Source organism: Ascaphus truei, chromosome 4 (assembly GCF_040206685.1).
Source record: "Ascaphus truei isolate aAscTru1 chromosome 4, aAscTru1.hap1, whole genome shotgun sequence".
NCBI lineage: Eukaryota > Metazoa > Chordata > Amphibia > Anura > Ascaphidae > Ascaphus > Ascaphus truei.
Window position 1 is genome coordinate 214,207,851 of NC_134486.1, and position 21,637 is coordinate 214,229,487.

A 21,637-nucleotide genomic window follows, 5' to 3' on the forward strand; every position below is an offset into this window, starting at 1 on the left:
GCAGAGGATACTGCTCTTATTAAACATTGCACCAAATTCAGTCATACAATATCTTCATTGAAATTAATGGGGATTGAACATATTAAAAAAACTAAGGCAGGTATTGACAAGGATGTCTTACTACTACAGCGTGAATCCTTCTGGATTCATACATTAGACACAGTTTATCCCAATGGATTAAATGATTTTCTATCATTGGGGTGCTTTATTGAGGAAAGATAAATGTTTTTTCTTTCCAATCAGCTGTAGGTTGCTGCCATTGCTTGCTGAACTGGATTAATAAAAACTGTAAGGTTAGTACACCTCTGGGATTATGAATTTATTAAAAATGAATCTATTGAGTGACAAAAAGACAAACCATTTTTAATTTTATTTATCTTTATTAGTATTCACTTGACACAGTAGGGTTAAATATTATGCAATCTGTCCATATTAGGTGGTGCTGATGTACCCTTCCTTTCTCCTTTAATTATACAATATGATCGTCTGATGACCAAGATATCACCATTGGCTGCTGGAACCATGGAGAATGATGACCAAGACACATCGAGGGACCAAAACAACAGGATGCATGAGGATATGATGGCCACCGTGTGAGCAGGACGAATACAGATGCCATTGGAGCAATAAAACGCATGCGCAGTGACTGAAATGCAGTCTGCGTTTCATGTGCTCCATAGAGAAGCAGAAAGCAGGAAACCGGCAACAGGATGGACCACGCATGCGCAGAGCCTGAAACGCACTATGCTATGAGTGTGTTCCATTACACAGGGCCCAGATGGATGACGTCATTGAACATGGACGCAGCCAAAGGACCCGGATAATGAGGAACTGCGGAGGTAGCCACGAGACAAAGGAGTGGAAGAAACAGCTGAAAGAGGTTGATATTACTTTACTAGGAATACGGACATTGGAGGAAGAGATATTTTCAGCACATGTTTACTATCCGTACTAATTGGACAGGTTTCATGATGGGGATTGGGGCGCTATTTAAAGGTTGTGATGGGATTGTGTTTTATGCCACTATGTCACTTGATAAAGACCTCTAAGGTCAAAACATTGTGTTGGCTCAATAAATGATTTTAGATATTCAAAATCCGTTGTGCCCTGTGTTCCTTCCACTACTGTTTGGGAACAGGACCATATTTGGTCACCCCATGACTTTGGTGCAGACCTGGTCCTATGGCGGAGATATATTGATGATGTGTTCTTCATTTGGAGGGGGAGCGAGATTCACCTCACCCTCTTTTTAGAATACATCAATCGCAACAATCTCAACCTTGTTTTTACCTCTCAGAGAAGCTATGAATCCATAGACTTCCTTGATCTCATGATTTACATCGAGGCAAATCAAATTAAAATAAAAACATTTTTTAAGCAGGTAGATTGTAATAACTACCTGCTTAGGAATAGTTGCCATCATAGACAATGGTTAGAGAACATACCTCCAGGACAATTTAGGAGAGTGCGACGCAACTGCACCGATGACCATATTTTTAAAGAACAGTCTGAGATTTTAAAAGATAGGTTTGTGAGGAAAAGTATGACACGGGAACATTAGATATGGTAATTAAAAAAACAAGTACACTAAGGAGTGAGGACATATTGTCAACTAATGTGAAACAACCAATGGGAGAATATCAAGACCATTGCAAAATACAGGCTATCCTTAGAAAGCATTGGCATCTCCTTCTAAGCGACCAGGTTTTAAAAGAATATCTTCCAGACCAACCAAGAGTTATTTTCAAACGGGCAGAAAATGTTAAGAGCAAATTGGCACCAAGTCTGTTTAAATCAGAAGGCCAGCAAAAAGACCATAATTGGCTGACAAAGCCTAGAGGCTTTCCTAAATGTTTCACGTGTAAGGCCTGTAAACATGGCTCTAAGGACAAAACGGAGTTAAGTCTAACACAACAGGCGAATCTTTTAAAACGAATAATTTTATGAATTGCCGTTCGGACTATGTTGTGTACCTGTTATGTTGTCTACAGTGGCGTCCGCTTTTTGTCTAAATCGGCTAGATCCGCGATTTTCAGATTATCCCGGTTATGTGCGGTTTTGTGTCGTTTTCGCCCGGAGTGAACTGCGTTATTTTCGCGCTCGTGATATTAGCATTTTATTCTCGCTGTCTGCAATACTGCAATGCCGTGTAAAAACTCAGGGGGGCGTTTGCGAGCTGTTGTCTTGGAAGTCTAATACCTTCGCGGTTCAACCTATGTCAGTACACAGTCTGTGTGTGCGTGCGCAGTAATTGTAAATTTGCATATTTAAAGTATACATGCATTTGCAGTGCTGTGCTGCTTTACGGTATGTCTCATTTGAAAATTGTTGAAACGCATAGGCGTGTACAGTACTGTAACAGTGTCACATTTCGGCATATACAGAGCTCTCCCCTCGCTCAGGATAATTAACTGCACTGCACTGTATTTCAACTTCTTATCTTCTGTGCAATGCAGTACATCTCTCCCACACCATTCCTTTGAACGTGTGTCTGGTTTCAATCACATTCCTGCTTGACAGCAGGAATTTACTGCGCATGCGCCTGTAACTTCACCCACCACTGCATGCTTGCCTGAGTGAGTGACCAAAAAAAAAATTACAAATTAAAAAAACATTTTTATTGTAATTTTTTTATTTTTATTTTCTCCACAAGCCTGCAAAAACCATCTTACTGTATTACAATATTCAATCTGTGCTGTAGCTTTTGACTGCGACCCTGTGCGTTTGACTGCACATGGTTGATTTGTGTGCTTTTTACGTACTGTATTTTGGGGGTGTATTATTATGATGAACTGCCTTTTGAAATTAAAGTATGTCTTTAGCGTTGAACTTCATGCGCCTGTCTTTAATTTTTGGAATCTTGCCATTGTGTTTTGAATCCGTCCATAGCTGAGCTTGAAAGCCTCACTGCGTCTGCGTGTAATCCTTGTTCAGATGGAAGCTTAGCTGCTTACTGCGCATGAGTCACCCAACCCCCCCTCTCCACAGAGTCATTCGACAGATACCTGCACAGAGTCATTCATTTTCTGAAGTTAGTCATTGTGTTTTTAATCCGTCCCTAGCCGAGTGTCACGGGAGACTCCTGTGGCGGGTAGGATCTCGGTGGCCAGAACAGCACGAGCGTAGTAGGGGTCACAAGCAGAGGTCCAAGGCAGGCGGCAGGCAGCGAAGTCAGGTACAAGCAGGGGTCCGAGGCAGGCGGCAGGCAGCGAAGTTAGGTACAAGCAGAGGTCGGCAACGAGGAGACTGGAACAGGACAGGCGGGGCAGGACAGGGACTAAGAACAGGGAGCAGGGACTGAGACCGGGGAGCAGGAATAACCAGGGACAAGCCAGATTACTAGCAAGGACCTTTACTGTGAGCAGACTACAATACAGGTACAGGTACAGGAAACAGGTCAGGATCAAAGACAGGCATGAGCATACTGTAGGAGTCTGACTAGCAAGCAAAGGCAAAAGCAACAGACAGGAAGCAAGCTATAAAGGACAGAGACAGAAGCAACAAGAAGACAGACAGACAGAGGAACCCAGAGCCAACAGAAGACAGCAGCACACCCAGTGGACAAGGAAGCTATGGCTAGGCAGGAGGTCTAGGCAATCCTGACATTACTCCCCCCTCTCAAGAGCGTTCTCCGGACGATCCTCCAGGCTCTTCCCGGAGGCCTTGATGAAATGGCGACTCAAGGTGACCCACCTCTGGTGGCTTGTCAGTGGGCAGAGGGTACTCCACAGGTACATTTGGTGCAGCAAGGAACCTCCAAATGGGTGCGTTCAACCCAAAAGCAGGGGCAGAGAAGCCAGTAGATCCTCCTGACAACCCTCCTGGTTTAGCAAGGTGTCCCTGATGGAAGGCCGACTCACGATGGCCTTCGGACAACACTCCAAGTTTTGCAGGAACATAGGGATCAGCAACAACTCCGGACAACCTTCCAGGCTCTTCAGGGAAATCTTGATGGAAGGCCAACTTAATGTGTACGTCAAGTGCTGATGGGAAATCTGTGAGAGGTGCATTTATCCTTATCGCAAGAGCGTTGGCATCAGCATCAAGAATATTAGGCATAGCAAGGAACTTCACCAGGGATCCGTCTAACGTCATAGCAGGGGCATCGGACACAGATACATCAGGCTCTTCACATGCGGCAGAGGGGACATATTCACTTTCCGTGGTCTCTTTTTGTGACCAATATATCTCTTTTAGTTTTGGAATCTGGAACTTCCCAATGGATACGCTCAAATCCATTGCAGAGGCAGACTTTTCACATGTGTAAGTGGGAACGTAGAATTCACGCTCCATGGTCTCCTTTTGTGACTGCCGTTTTGTGGTATCACCTAAAGTCTGATTAAGACCAGCTATTTGATTTTTCAGCTCTTGAGGCTGTCCTTCTGCATTTCTTTTCCCACTCAATGCAGTTGTCAGTTCGGCTTCTTTGGAGTTGAGTCGCGACTCCATATCTCCCAGCTGACTCAGAGTAAAGCTTAAATATGTTTCATCTTCTTCATTTCTGATCTGCAGCTGCCGGTACTCCTTCCGGGCATTGTCCAGCTCCAGCTGCAGCCGGACCTTATCACGGGCTGTGTGGTCCAATAATTTGCAGGCATCGGCCATTTTGACCTCATAGCGCTTTGTCAGGCCAGCCACTTGACAGACGGAAACCTTCTCTCTCTCCTCCTTTGTGGCAAGCTGTGTCTTGAGCTCAGCGATCTGCGCCTGCAGCGCTGTGAGCTGCTGAGATGTGTGTTCAGCTGCTAGCTTTAGCTCTTCCTCCAGCGAGGCTCTGGTTATGCTCAGTGTGGCCTTCAGCTCCTCATGCTGTTCTTTGGGGACACACTGGGTACTCAAATAATCTTGCATCATACTTATTTTGTAGGCAGTCTGGAAACTTTCTTCCTGCAGAACTCGCTGCTTTTCTTCAGCATTTACCCATTTCTCTTTGGTGTCCTGCAGATGTGTACGCAGTTCTCGCAGCTGACTCTGCAGCATATTTTCTGCTTGTGTGCGCCGCTCCAGGGAGACACGTTCTTCTTGCAGCACTCTCTCTGCATTCTGCAGTGCTGTCTGCACGTCTAACTTTTCCTGGGCCAACTGTTTCTTCTCCTCTCCTAATTCATGGAGCTTCTTATCTCCTTCACTGACTTGGACATAGAGATTCTTGCACTCCTGGGTTACCATTTCAAAACTGCTATTTAACCCTTCGAAGATCTCTCTCAAAGAACGTAGTTCTGTGTTGAAGTGGCAATTCTTCTCCTCAGAGGCTTCCAATTTTGTGCCAACTTGAGCCATGAAACTCTGGTACTGCGCATTATCAGCATAGGCCTTCTCCAGCTTACTTGACAGGATTACCCTGTCCCTCTCCAACTGCTCTCTTTCTTTCTCCTGGAGAACACACTTAGCAATTGCTGAAGATAGACCGCTTTGTAGTGCAGTCTTGGCCTCTTGCTCCTTATCTAAACGTTCATAAAGACAATCAATCGCTTTCTGTGCAGCTTGCAGCGTCTGAGTAGGGGCATCTTTCTTTTCTTCCACTATTCCTGGGATACATCTGTGAGTTGCCTTAAGCTGCAGCATATCTCTTTCATCAAATGCAGACTCTGAGGTTAAATTTTCATTCTTAATTCCTTCTGCAACTTCCACAGTAATGCCTCCCTTCTTTTTCTTCTTCCTTGCTTTGAGAAGTTCTGAAGAATCAGTGGTACTGTGTTCACATTTACTGCTCAAGACTGTTTGAGTGGGAGCCATAATTAAACCACACTTCCTAAGACACCAGTAAAGAGGAAATGTGTTTTTAAAGCAGAAGCATTAGAATCAACAACAGGAATATTAGACACAGAGAGACACAAGATAGGAGAGCTGACCCTTTGAGACTTTAACATCAGTCACAGAGATTATAAATGCAAGTAAAAAACATAGACAGAGAAACCTGCAGTTATATCTGAATCTTTTAGGCATAAGGCGTAGGGATATCATACAGACAGAGAAAACCTGCAGTTACATCTAAATCTTTATGCATCAGGCGTAGGGATATCATATAGACAAAGAAAACCTGCAGTTACATCTAAATCTTTATGCATCAGGCGTAGGGATATCATATAGACAAAGAAAACCTGCAGTTACATCTAAATCTTTATGCATCAGGCGTAGGGATATCATAGTAGACAAAGAAAACCTGCAGTTACATCTAAATCTTTATGCGTCAGGCGTAGGGATATCATATAGACAAAGAAAACCTGCAGTTGAATCTGAAACTTTTGATATCAGGCATAGAAATATCATAGACAGCAGGAAACTAATCCAGAGAAAACTTGTAGTTAGATCTGAAACTTTTGACATAGGAATATCAGACAGAGAACCCTGCAGTCAAATCTGAAACCTTTGATATCAGGCGTAGGGATATCATAAGTTGCAGAGAAACAAACTTTAGGGGAACTTGCAGGTAAACCTGAAACCTTAGAACCAATCATATGAAAAACTATAGATGAAAGAAAATCAAAGCATGTAGCAACAAAATAATGGGAGCACTTTTGTCTTTTGAAATGAAGACCCTGTGAACAGCAGTAAATCAAGGTAACCGTCTTAAATAGAAATGTGAGTCTGAAAATCTGCAGTGGCCCACCCACAATGCAGAGACAATTCTTGTCCAGGTAATGAAAGTCTGAAAATGGCAAAAACAGGTACTGCAGGGAGGGTTTTTTTTTTTTTTTTTTTTGTAAAAGGGAATTCTTCTCAGGGAGAAAGTGGCACAAAAAACCCTGCAGAAACCTTTGCAAAAATAAACATCTCAAAGAAAGCTGCAATAGTCGGTAGCAACAGTTCTAGTCTCAGAAAAAATGTTTTTTCGTTATGAACGCAATAATTCTTGCAGAACACTTAGCAGCAACAAAAAAAAAACCTTTCAAAATCCCAACTTGGATTTCCAAAAAAGAAACGAAAGTACTTATCTTCAACCATGCGGATGTGGTCTGCTGCAGCAGGCAGGAAAGGGTGCAGGCAGAAGAAGAATCTGTTCCAGCGAGATCCAGAAGTGGCCTTTGCTTTCTGTCACGGGAGACTCCTGTGGCGGGTAGGATCTCGGTGGCCGGAACAGCACGAGCGTAGTAGGGGTCACAAGCAGAGGTCCAAGGCAGGCGGCAGGCAGCGAAGTCAGGTACAAGCAGGGGTCCGAGGCAGGCGGCAGGCAGCGAAGTTAGGTACAAGCAGAGGTCGGCAACGAGGAGACTGGAACAGGACAGGCGGGGCAGGACAGGGACTAAGAACAGGGAGCAGGGACTGAGACCGGGGAGCAGGAATAACCAGGGACAAGCCAGATTACTAGCAAGGACCTTTACTGTGAGCAGACTACAATACAGGTACAGGTACAGGAAACAGGTCAGGATCAAAGACAGGCATGAGCATACTGTAGGAGTCTGACTAGCAAGCAAAGGCAAAAGCAACAGACAGGAAGCAAGCTATAAAGGACAGAGACAGAAGCAACAAGAAGACAGACAGACAGAGGAACCCAGAGCCAACAGAAGACAGCAGCACACCCAGTGGACAAGGAAGCTATGGCTAGGCAGGAGGTCTAGGCAATCCTGACACCGAGCTTCAAAGCCTCACTGCGCCAGCGTGTACTCTAAGCCTCTTCGAGATGGGAGCTACCTGCTTACTGCGCATGAGTCACCCAACCCCCCCTCTCCACAGAGTCGTTAATTTTCTGAATCTTGTCATTGTGTTCTTAATCCGTCCATAGCCCAGCTTCAAAGCCTCACTGCGCCTGCGTGTGATCCTTTTTCAGATGGGAGCTATTTAGCTGCTTAGCTGCTTACTGCGCATGAGTCACCCAACCCCCCCCCCCCCTGTCCACAGAGTCGTTAATTTTCTGAATCTTGCCATTGTGTTCTTAATCCGTCCATAGCCGAGCTACAGTACAAAGCCTCACTGCACCTGCGTGTAATTCTCTTTGAGACGGGAGCTATGAGGCTTTGTTTACAGCAACGTTTTGGAAAATCCCTTCTCGAATTTGATTTGCACAGAGCATCACCTTGATATTATAATAATAATAATAGCATGTTTTTGTATAGCGCTGTTAGTTACAGTATATGTAGCGCTTTGCAGAGACATTTTGCAGGCACAGGTCCCTCCCTGTCCGGTGGAGCTCACAATCTACTGTATGTTTTTGGTGCCTGAGGCACAGGGAGATAAAGTGACTTGCTTTTTATGTACTGTATTTGGGGGTTGTATTTGGGGGTTTATTGATCAAATTATTATGATGAACTGCCTTTTTAAATTACTGTACTCTACTCTACAGTATGTAATTTCTTTGAACTGCAGCACAACTAATCCTTCATCCCTCCCCCACGCACACACAAACTATTTTCGACAGACACCTCCACAGAGTCATTCATTTTCTGAAGTTAGTCATTGTGTTTTTAATCCGTCCCTAGCCGAGCGTCAATCGCCTCACTGCGCCTGCGTGTACTCTAAGCCTCTTTGAGATGGGAGCTAGCTGCTTACTGCGCATGAGTCACCCAACCCCCCTTCCCTCTCCACAGAATCATTCGACAGACACATCCACAGAGTCATTCATTTTCTGAAGTTAGTAATTATGTTTTTAATCCGTCCCTAGCCGAGCGTCAATCGCCTCACTGCGCCTGCGTGTACTCTAAGCCTCTTTGAGATGGGAGCTAGCTGATTACTGCACATGATTCACCCAACCCCCCAAACCCTTTGAGGCTTTCTTTATGGTAACGCTTTGGAAAATCCCTTCTCGAATTTGAAATGTAAATCTGATGTGCACAGCATTGTGAGAATTGAGAGAACAAAAAAACCATTAACTAATTTATGTTGTTTTGTCATTCATTCTTATACTGTAGGGGTGGGTGGGGGGGAGGGTGTGTGGTTGTTGTCAATGATTATGATTACCAGGAATGTAAATAAATATTTATTTTATTTCATCAGGAACCAAAAAATACAAATATAAAAATAATCATGAATAATACATAATGCAGTCTTTATTAAGTTCTTCTAGCAGATTGAAATTGGATAAACATTTACAAAACATTTGTAAAACATGGAGAAACATGAATTATGCACATTTATAAGAATATTATTTAATAATAAATATACTGTAATGTATAATATATATATATATATATACAGTATACATAGTAATATTATTTTTTCGGGTTTATTACACAGTATACTGTACTGTATATAAAAAAGTATTGTACAGTATACTGTACGGCCGGAAAACATCAGCATACTGTTTCAGGTACAGTATTCTATCCTAATCAATAACAACGGCAACTAAACTGTAGACTCCGGTACGTGGGTTTTTAAATCCGATTCAGCAATGTGCAGGCATTGTTACACAAAGCGATATTATCCATCGAAATCCCTCCATTAGCCGTTTTCTTTTCTGAGGAAAAACAAAAAGAAAAGTTTTACTGTAATGGTCAGCCCCCTAAAGAAGTTCCCAGCCAGTCCCACCAATAATTTTCTCGGGGAGCGTCTCCTGTTCACATGCGCATGCGCCTACCGTCGATGCGATGACACATATGCGTTTCAAGAAGGCTCCAATGAGCATGCGCCTAGCGTTCCACCAATTGTTCAATATCTGCAGTACTGTAGAAGCCGCTCAGCCAATGATATTGCTTACAGGAGAATCGCTTGACTTTTGAATCGCACCGATATTGATACTGTATTGTCAAAATAAAAAAAACACAGAAAATAATACGGCAACAATACTCACCATAGAATTTCCCATTCAGCTGGCGCCGGCACCGGTCCACTGCCAGTTCAGCGTTCTTGATCAATCACGTCGATAGTTTGCAGCGGGACTAGTCCACCTGTAGTCAGCTGATGAGGCTGGAAATTGCTTAGGTACATGCAAGCTTGATCGAAACTGCACGAGAAATCCGGCTCAGGTTCAGGGTTGTCACTGACGGCGGGACCGTCATTGGAAGCCGGTGCTGGTGCATTGCTTGGCAGCGACTGTCGTTTCTTAATTGGTTTTAACACGACCCTTCGCCTTTTGCCGTCATCGTGATCATAGATACAGGAAAAAGCCGGTGATACACACCAAAACCCTCCAACAAATTGTGGCTCAATACGATAAAAACAGGGATCGCTACATAACCTTTTTCTTATTGCACGCTTCCACGTATGAGGAGTTGGCAAAAATTTGTAAAAGTCATAGTTTTCGATAAAATACCGATAAATTTGAACAACTGTTGCCATCTTATCCTCTGTTGCATTAATCGCGGCCCATATCAAAGGTTTTTGGACAGCGGGCTGCACTTGAACACTCATGGCGGGCGGGTCTCTGGAGAATACTGTAACCGAAACTGGTCTTTGTCTTTCTTTAATATGAAAAGCCTAAATTGATACATTTTTGCAACCTCTTCCTTCAGTCTCAAGGCCAAGTTACAATAGCACACTGTGGTATCTTTTTTAAACGAAACACCTGCAAGTCGACACATTACTGAAGCTCGTGATTTAGTATAAAAAGCAAAGCGGAGCGTGACCAGGGCGGAAGTGAACAGCGTCGCCGGGCAGGGAAAGCACCGTGCACGCAATAACACACTGTGCAAGCTAAAACGCTCAAATGAGCAACATCAACCGATACTAATAGTTAAAAGGTATCACAGCAATAATTAATCCTTAATCCAACGCGTTTCGAAGCTGTAACGCTTCTTCAGGGATAATTTTAATGGCACTAACCCCAGGCAATAAGTACTCAGGTCTCTAATGTTATTGGTCAACCCATTAAGGCCATTGACCAATCACTGTGTATACTCATCATTAGGGGAGTGGCATTAAATCGTTATGCATATGACAGGTATTAAAAAACATAGTAATATACATCTTTAATCAATAATCTCTGCAATAAAAAAACAAGAAAAAAGAAGAAAAAAGAGAAAACATGTTAGAAACATGCACTTGAGGTATAAACCCCAATTGGGTACATATAAAAAACACTCCTCCTAAAAATTAAACATGATAAGTTTCTACGTGACAAAGGAGATTACATCAATAACATACAGAGAGACTGGGCCAAAAAAGAGGAGAGAGGTAGAGTTGTCAGTCAGACCTATGTTCCCAACAATAGGGACAAGTCTAACTCCTCCCGTTCGAGACAGAGAGACCCAAATGATCAACCATATAGATCAAATAACCAGTCACGTGGAAACTTTCATGCGAATGGTGGTGGGAACAATACAAGGGGTTCCCACCACCAATATGATAATCATGTCCGCAATCCTAATTATAGAGGGAAAAATTATATTAGAGATTTTAAGCCAAATTTTAAACCCAACCCCCATCAATATCAACAACAAAAAAGCTATAAAGAATATGTTCCAGTGAGAACAGAGTCTTACACATATTCACCTAAGGTTTTACCCAAACGCAGTATCTATTCACGTTCCCCTAGTCATTCATCTCCGTCTTTTTTAGAGCTGGTGAAGACAAGATTGGCACCCCCAATAGAGAAAGGAGTGAAGGCAAAAGAGATCACATTGGACCCTCCTTCATCTCGACAGAGAAAAAGATCTCTGTCAGACGAGGAACCAGAGGTGGTGCCCTCATCCAAAAGAAAAGAGAGTCATCAAGAAGGGTCTCCTCAATAGAGAACGGTATTTTTAATCTCTCTATTAGCATTCTGACGCAAGATCAAGTCAGAGTGTTAAGCAGGGGTTTGACCTTCTCCCGAACTTGTGGACCGAGCTCATTTCAACTGTTCAAAGATCTCCACAAGTTCACACGAAATTTAACATTAAAAAGGCACTTTTTAATAAATGAATTGGAGTCTGCTCCAGTTTCTGTTTTATCAATCCCAGATGCACAAGCTACCCCTACTATTCAGAACCCTAGACCGAATATAAGACATACGGCCTTTAAGAATCAGTCCAAATTTTATCCAGCCCAATCAAAAGGACACCATATAGATGCATTTTTTACAGTGGTAAATAATGAAATTGGTGCTTTGGCCGAAAATTTCGACATAGGCAAGATTAGACAAAATCTAAATGCGAAAGAAAACTTGGCCTTGAAAATGCTTAGAGATAATAAATATTTAATCATTAGACAAGCAGACAAGGGAGGGGGGGGGTGGTGTTACAGAACCGTAAGGATTATGAACAAGAAGCACATAGGTTGCTGCACGACACCTCCTTTAATAAAAGATTGTATAAGGACCCCACTTTGGAATTTCAAGGTCTGTTAAAAGTACTCTTAGAAGAAGCTACTAACCAGTCTGTCATTACCGATGTTGAATTTTCTTTTCTTTATCCGGTTTTTCCGAGGCTACCAATTTTTTACCACTTACCGAAAATTCATAAGTGCATCACTAACCCGCCAGGACGACCTATTGTCTCAGGGATACAATCCCTGACTGCAAATGTGTCCCAGTATGTCGATTTCTTTTTACAGTCGTATGTAGTCCAACTGCCTTCCTATATTAAGGACTCTACTACAGTCCTTAAACTTTTCCAATCTTTTGAATGGAAGAGCAGCTACAGATGGCTGACTTGTGACATTAAAGCGTTATACACCCATATTCCCCACTCCAAAGGCCTAGACACTATTGAGGCCTGTATGAAACAGGACCAGCAATTACATCCCCTAAATATGGAATTTATACTTAAGTGCATTAATTTTATATTGAAACATAATTACTTTATGTTCCTTACCGAATTCTACATACAGGTTTGCGGAACTGCCATGGGCACTCGCTTTGTCCCCAGTTTCGCAAACCTGTATGTGGGACACTGGGAGAGTCAGTTCATTTGGGCCAATAACCCTTTCGCCAGTAATATCATCATGTGGCGACGTTACATAGATGACGTCCTGGTTGTTTGGGACGGAGACATTGAATCAGTCAAGCAGTTTGTTTCTTTTATTAAGAACAACTTATATAATCTAGAGTTCTTATCAAACAGATGCTAGTACTATTACTTATCTAGATCTTAAGTTAACATCTACTAAAGAGGGAAGGGTATCGACTGAAACTTTCTTTAAGGAAGTTGATACCAACAATCTATTAATGGCAACAAGCAATCACAAGGATACTTGGATTAAGAATATCCCAAGTGGCCAATTCATGAGACTTAAAAGAAATTGCAGTGATAATGATATTTTTATAAAATAAGCAGAGTTATTGTTTGGTCGTTTTATTGATAGGGGCTACAGTACTGATTATTTGAAGAGGGAACTAGATAGAGTTAAACTCATTGATCGTAATGATCTGCTGACCCAGAAAACAAAGGTTCTAAATAGGGATAAAACAAACAAAATAGATGTAGCATTTGTGACAAACTACAATACAGCCTATAAATCAATCGAGAAAGTGGTTTCCAAACACTGGGATATTTTGAGCAACGACCCAATTTTGGGTGAACATCTAGTTAAAAGACCCAGGTTTATATACAGGAAAGCTTCAAACCTAAAAAATATTTTAGCTCCTAGTGACATTGGACAACAGATATATCCAATTCCCACTAAAAATTGGCTGGACACTAAACCTAAGGGAAATTTTAATTGTGCCAAATGTTCAGTGTGGAAATATATGCATACTAATCGTAAGACTTTCTTCTCAAAAAAGACAAAAGAGGTTTTTATTATAGAAGATTTTATTACCTGTGATTCAAACTACATAGTGTACCTATTGGAATGCACCTGTGGATTACAGTATGTGGGGAGAACTAAGCGTAACCTTAAAGTAAGAATTCAGGAGTATATTCGTAATATAAAAAATGGTTTTGAGAAACATAGCGTCTCCAGACATTTCCTAACACACCATCAGAAAGATCCCTCCCTTCTAACATTTATAGGAATCAAATATGTGCCGAGAAATAGGAGCGGGGGAGACAGATTAAAAGCCTTATCTGCACAGGAATCCTTTTGGATTCATAAATTAAATTGCATGGCCCCTAAGGGGTTAAATGAAGATTTGGATGTGTGGGCATTTTATTAGGGGTTTTGGTCTTATTAGATTTTATACCTAACAGATAAACATACTATATTGAGTTTGATTAGCTAATCCCATTGAACAAGCATCTGACCTCCTGATATTGACTTGGAGGTTTTATTCTCCTTCTCCTTTCTATAAGTTTATTTTATATGTTCATGTGTTTTTTATACTGTATGTACCCAATTGGGGTTTATACCTCAAGTGCATGTTTTTTTCTTGTTTTTTATTGCAGAGATTATTGATTAAAGATGTATATTACTATGTTTTTTAATACCTGTCATATGCATAACGATTTAATGCCACTCCCCTAATGACGAGTGTACACAGTGATTGGTCAATGGCCTTAATGGGTTGACCAATAACATTAGAGACCTGAGTACTTATTGCCTGGGGTTAGTGCCATTAAAATTATCCCTGAAGAAGCGTTACAGCTTCGAAACGCGTTGGATTAAGGATTAATTATTGCTGTGATACCTTTTAACTATTAGTATCGGTTGCTGTTGCTCATTTGAGCGTTTTAGCTTGCACAGTGTGTTATTGCGTGCACGGTGCTTTCCCTGCCCGGCGACGCTGTTCACTTCCGCCCTGGTCACGCTCCGCTTTGCTTCATGCCCTACGAGTGACGTCATTGGAGCGCGCGATCCACAAGGCGGAACACCACCGCTGGATGCCGGTTGCCCTCCCCTAGTGAGCATAGGTCCATACGGGCGCGTGCCACGAGTTCCAGAGACTTAAATTCTGCTACAGAGACTATTTGCTGTGATTTGTACGTTGTACATAAAGGACATTACAGTGCGGTGTCGAGCCATACCCTTGGAGTACCTGATATGCTGATTGCAGGACAACATCGTGTGAGAGACAAATGACGTCAGAATTACAGCAGGAAAGGATCCACTGGGGTTACATCTTCGAGACCACCATCTCTGATGAGGAGTGTGCGGTAACTTCGTGTAATACTACACGTGAATGCTATATATGTTCATTTATGATGTACACAGAATACTTACCTCTTTTATACTAAATCACGAACTTTAATGTACTTCACCATTTGCGTTTTGCGCTTTTTTTTTGTCTTTTATCTTCTAGTGCGTGGGTGTGCTGAGCCACTCTTTAATTATAGCTGCATGCGCTAACACCGAACGGTTTTGTATGGTTTAAACACGGGTTTACCACTTCCACAGTAGGGAAGTGCCTTATTAAGATTTGTCACTCACATGATTTTATAAGGATTTAATGGTGTATTGTTTGACATTGTTTCAACACGGTTAAGTTGTTTTTTAAGTTGCGCACTTTATTCTTTTCTTTCTACATTACTGAAGTGCATGCGCATTACAATTCATGAATATCTGCCATCTGGTGGACACGCGAAGAATTGCAACCTATTAAATCCGAACCATTCTCAATAAACGCATCAACCGCGCGTCAGCCGCGCATGACCCGTGGCTGGGAACGCAAAATGAACGCGGCATGCGCCAGGTGAAGAGCGTCGCATTCCAGGAAAAAGCCAGGGAAAAAACGGCGATTTGTTAGAATAAAAGCTGCCACAGCAGTATGTGGTCTCCAGTATGTGGGACGTACCAGTAGGCCACTGAGGATCTGCATACTGGAGCACATGGGCAACATTAGGAAAAAACTTGTAACACATAGTGTATCTAAACATTTTCACATGAACATAATGGTGACCCTTCTGGTCTTTTCTATAGGGCAATCCAACACTTAGTGACAAAAGCGCTCAAATACCGGATCCTTTCAGTGCAATAATGTATGCAATATACAAATAAGCAGGATAGGAGAAGGGGATTGACAAAATCAATGCTGTCGTAAAGTCCCCAGACAGACCAATAATCCCTGAAGGGTAAGATAAGTAGTCATAAACCACAATCAAACCCTCATTGGGATGGTTCCTGGACTCCCAATAAACGTTCATTGAAAAGGAAGAACAATACTCACAGATGCCCCCGTCCTATATATCCTGATAGGCGTGCAGCCAAGTGAAGTGATGCTAATCTTGGAGAAGGAAAGAGAAAAAACTGGCGCACAGCCAAGAGTGGGTCCCAAATGGTATATAAAAAATATTCTTTGGGGGCTTCCGGTGACTTCATCCGACATGGCCGCGTTATAGGAGAGCTCCGTGGACCCCTGCGCATAATCTAAAATTTAATCACCTTTCCCCTAACTTTTACGGCCCCAAGCAATCATCCCCAGAAGGGGGAAAACCGTGGCAATGCAGTCGAGACAGCGAAAAGCCACAACTCCGGCGGTAACTAAATACTCTCCACCGGCACAGAGAAGCCCAGGCACGGCGTCCGAAAACCAAGATGGCGCCGATGCACGCGGCTCCCCCGCCACTGGAAGCGACCGCCACGACCCAGGAGAGCCCATAACAAAAACGTACCTCGAGGATTTAATGACATCCCTCCACAACAAACTCTATTCATCACTACAGCAGGACCTCAAGGCCGTCGTCATGGACCTTAAGGGGGAGATATCAGGCCTGTCCGAGAGAACCACCGAGCTTGAGACAAAGCAGGGTGAGACTCTGCAGAGGCTAATGGAGGCCGAAGACGAAGTATTTCGGCTGGGGAAGAGGTGACTGGCCTTAAAGACGCGATAGAGGACTAGGAGAACAGGGACAGGAGACAGAATTTGCGGATCCGCAACGTCCCTGAGGCTGTTCTCCCTGATCTCATCCGGCCGTACCTCCTGGAACTTTTTTCCTTCCTGTGTAGCGAGATGGAGACCAGAGACATGGAGATAGACCGGGCCCACCGAGCCCTTGGCCCCAGGTCGGAGGATCCGAATAGAAGAAGAGACCTGATTGTTAAATTCCACAGATACACCACCAAAGAACGAATCCTTACAGCTTGCCGAGAAAAAGGAGACATTATCTTCCAAGAGGAAAGAATACAAGTCTACAGCGACTTTTCCAGAACCACCGTTAACAGGCGAAAGGAACTCAAACCTTTAACGCTGCTCCTGCGAGAAAGTGGCGTCCGCTACAGGTGGGGATTTCCATTTAGACTAACGGCCAGCAAAAATGGGAAATTCTTAGCCCTGAGGCGCCCGGAGGAGATGGTGGAGTTCGCAAGAGCACTAAGCCTCACTCCCCCGCCCTCTTGGGGATCAGAGGAGCGCCCAAGCCGAGCTGCTGAAGCGGGAGACGGGCCCAACCGCCCCTTCCGCAGAACCGCTTCTCCAACCCAAGCGCAGGCAAAAAGAAAGTAAAGGAAAACCCAAACTAACCTCCTTATTCCCAGTTGGCCGTTACCGCAGACCTGTGCCAGCGCTGAGCGGATACGACCGCCTGCAGTGACCACTGAAGAGGAGACGCAGATACATCTGCCAGCGGCCGTCCACTCCGTTGAGTACACCTGAACGGCGCGATCAAATCCCCGGCAGCACAGACGGCCCACCTACATCATGGAGAGGGATCACTTGAAAGACAGCACGCCCCTGAGGGGCTGCGGGAGATGAAGCCATCGCCAAACTCGCGCCTGAGGACCACTCCGCTGAGTGCACCTCGACGATGCACCCAGAACCCAGGCCTCATCGGAGACCCACCTGCGCCACCATGGAAGACCTGCACGAGCGGACCAAGGAGCAGAGCCGAGAAGGAGACACCGGTTGCGGCTTTTGTGGGGTGTGGGGGGAAGGGGGGCGGGCCGGAGATCCCGGGAGGAGAGCTCACTTGGAGCCGAGGGAGGTCCCCTCTCTTGCGGAGAACCGGCAAGAGGAAGCCGCGGTGCCAGCTGCAGAGAGCCATTCCCGTTCCTGAAGACGGTCTGTAAGGGGAGGCGGAGGGGATGATGAGGGGGGTCTGGACAAGGCCTGACTCCATGGGCCATGCAGAAGGACTGTCGATCATCCATATCCATACAAGCGTACCTGGTCCCCCCATACCCTCCCCCCTCCCCTACCCCTAGTCATGTCCCGCCCCCCCCCCCTCCCAAGCACGAGCTAGGTAACAGAGCCCACCACATATGTGCCCCCACCCCTCCTCTTCCTCCCTCCTCCCCCCCCCCCGAGGTAGGACTAGGGGAATGAAACGGGACATAAATGGAATGTTGATAGAAACACCATCTGGCGGGGACATGTGTATTGCAGTAAGCAGACAAGGCATGAGTGCTCAAGTACTCCACAAATACTAGCCTGATAAATGGTATGTGTGCACTGTAGAATGCAAATCCTCTGAATGATCCACTTGAAACAGCTGGACCCGCCCCCTCCCCCCCTCTCTATCCCCACGCGCCCCTCCGTCACCCCCGTCACTCCCCTAGCCCCCCTCCACCCCCACATATCATCTTTCTCCAGGAGACACACTTCACAGACCACGAGCCACCTAAAATATTTAATAATACATTCCCGCTGGGCTATTATTCCTCGTTCAGTAGCAAGAAACGAGGGGTAGCCATCTTAATCCGCCAGGGAACCCCATTCAATTTTGTCAAAAAAGTTTCAGACCCAGGGGGTAGATTTCTTGTGGTATATGGCTCACTGGCAGGCACGGTGATCGCCCTGGTCAACCTCTATGCACCAAACGAGAACCAACCAGAGTTCCTGAAAACAGCCCTAAACACAATTGACCCTACTTACCTATCCTCACTGATAGTGGGGGGCGACCTAAAAATGGCCTTAAACCCACTGGAGGATAAGACACTCCCTTCTAACCGCCCACACACGGTACTATCCCTAAAGATGGGAACAGCATTTAGAGCAATTATCAAAGAGTTTCCCTAGTGGACGTTTGGAGATCTCAACATCAGGACCAAAGGGACTATACCTTTTACTCCGCACCCCGCCAGACCTATTCTCGCATTGATTACCTCTTTACAACCAAGAATGTCTTGGAGGCCTCCCAAAAAACGGATATAGGCCCGATCACATGGTCGGATCATGCCCCTATCTCATTAACTCTCTCAGTTCCATTCACAAAGTCGAGCGCATTTAACTGGAAACTAAACGATTCATTATTGAATCACCCGGAAAGAGAGAGAGAAATCAAGTCAGCCCTATCAGAGTACTTCAGGAACAACTCAGGTTCAGTCTCATCCTCAGCAGTACTATGGGAAGCCCATAAGGCAACCATCAGAGGTACTCTTATCTCCATAGCATCCCATAGGAAAAAAACTAAGGCAAAACTACTCAAAGACTTGACAGAGAAAATAATCAAACTAGAACAGCAACACAAATCCAACCCCTCAGGGAAAATATACAAAACCTTAACTACCGCCAGAAATGAGTTGAAAAAGATCCAACTCGAGGATGTCGAAAAAGCCCTTTGATGGACTAACCAGAGATACTATGATAAGGGCAACAAAGCTGACAGACTATTGGCCAGTAAAATAAGAGGGGTACAAAAGAGGTCCCAAATAACTGCGATCAAGAACAGGACAGGTCACATATTATATAATGACAGGCACATTGCGGAGGAATTCACCAAATTTTATACCAAATTATACAACCTCAGAACTCAAGAGGAAAATAATAGAGCATCAAGGCTTACGGCAGTCTCGAACTATTTAGATAGTTGCAACCTCCCATCCTTAACAGAGAAGGAGAATGAGACACTAAATGGGAAAATTACAAAAGAGGATTTGGCAGATGCGGTAAAAGCTCTAAAACTATCCAAAGCCCCGGCCCTGATGGATTCACAAACGCCTACTACAAGAGGTTTCTCCCGTCCCTATCTCCTTACTTGCTGGACTTGTTCAACTCCTTTATGGAAGGTGACCCCATACCAGCATCGATGTCATTGGCTAACCTAGCAATAATCCACAAAGAGGATAGAGACCCAATGCAATGTGGGAGTTACCGCCCCATATCGCTGTTGAACAACGACCTAAAACTATACAGCAAAATACTAGCTAACAGATTAAATCCCATCCTACCCAGACTTATCCATAACGACCAAGTGGGATTTGTCTCGGGCCATCAGGCTTCGGACAACAGCCGCAAAATTATAAATATAATAGACCACATTAACCTTACAAACACCAAGGCAGTTCTCCTGAGCTTAGACGCAGAGAAGGCGTTTGACAGAATCAATCGGCTATTCTTAGACAAAACCTTACAAAAATTTGGCTTCAGGGACTGATTCCTAGAGGGGGTCCGAGCACTGTACCAAAATCCATCGGCAGCAATCAAACTCCCGGGAGGCACAGCGCAGAGATTTCCAATAACGAATGGTACAAAGCAGGGCTGTCCTTTGTCCCCTCTCCTCTTCGCCCTGACGATCGAACCCCTGGCGGCCAAAATACGCGAGAGCATAAACATTCAGGGCGTACCAATTGGAGATACAAATGACAAAATCTCGCTTTTTGCCGACGACATAATACTGTCCCTAACCCACCCCCAAATATCGCTTCCCAACCTTCATAAAGAATTGGTGGAGTTTGGCAAAATTTCAGACTACAAAATTAATAATGACAAATCAGAAGCCCTACACTTAAATGTACCAGAATCGGAAGTTAATTTACTGAAACTGAACTTTAATTATAGATGGAGTTCCTCATACATTAAATACCTGGGAGTGAATGTATCAGGCAACTACCAATCATTGTGCAAATATAATTACCCGGCTTTATTCGGGAAAATCAAAAAAGATCTGGACAAATGGGAAGACTACCAGATCTCATGGATTGGAAAGATGATCTCGGTAAAAATGAATATACACCCAGATTGTTATACTATTTCCAGACACTCCCGATCCATGTTCCCAGCCCTGAACTTAAGAACATCCACAATAAAATGTTTAATTTCATTTGGAAGGGCAAAAGGCCCAGGGTGGGCAGATCGGTCCTCCTGACGTCAAGAGGAAGAGGGGGCCTGGGTGTCCCAGATATCACAAAGTATTATTTAGCGGCCCAGTTGAGGCAAGCTGTAGTGTGGAACGCTGCTTACTCCGATCCACAACAACCCCCACTTCCCCCCAGGATGTGAACAAAAGCAGTTCGACTATTTCCGTCTGAAGGGGGTTAGGGTGGTCGCCAACCTACTGAGCGATGGAAGGCTGCTGAACTTTCAAGAATTACGAACACAAAATATGAGGCCCCAGAACTGAGCCCATTTAAGTAACTCCAAATTAGACATTTTCTCCAAAAATTGTCCCCAAAATTTGAGTATCCTCCCCTCACCAACTTTGAGAGGCTTTGCCGAACTGGCACACATCAAACAGCCTTGATCTCTAACATATACGCTGTTATGGAGAGAACAGCAGGCCCCTCCACTCACGACTACATGTCCAAGTGGGCGGCGGAATTCAGTATAGACATAGATAGAGAAGACTGGGAGGATATTTGGGACGCTGCTTCAGGAACTTCCATCTGTACCACGGCAAAGGAGACTATCTACAAAATCTTGTTCCACTGGTATCTTACCCCAGTTAGATTGAAGCAAATCTACCCCCTGGCCTCAGATCTATGTTGGAGAGGCTGTGGACAGAGAGGAGACATGGCCCACATTTGGTGGTCATGCCCAAAAATCCAAAACTTTTGGCTTTCTATCCAAACTTTAATCCAAGAGGTAACTAGCCTCACATTAGCCCCAGATCCACTGACCTTCCTCCTGGGCAGGCCAATAGAGGAAATTGACCGCGGCTAGGTGTGCTGTGGCATTCTCCTGGAAAAAGAGCTCTCCCCCCTCCATACAGGCGGTTAAGAGAAGAATAGATGACGTAATGCTTATGGAACGTCT

General features: G+C 44.2%; 1 protein-coding gene across 1 annotated transcript in view; it reads left to right on the forward strand.

The window, feature by feature from the left end:
• Positions 1-17,471: 17,471 nt before the first annotated feature.
• The window catches only part of LOC142492352 (uncharacterized), a 60,822-nt gene continuing 56,656 nt past the window's right edge, over positions 17,472-21,637 (forward strand). The window contains exon 1 of the mRNA XM_075594999.1: positions 17,472-17,687. Coding sequence (XP_075451114.1) covers positions 17,472-17,687 — 216 coding nt within the window. The remainder of the gene's footprint in view (positions 17,688-21,637) is intronic.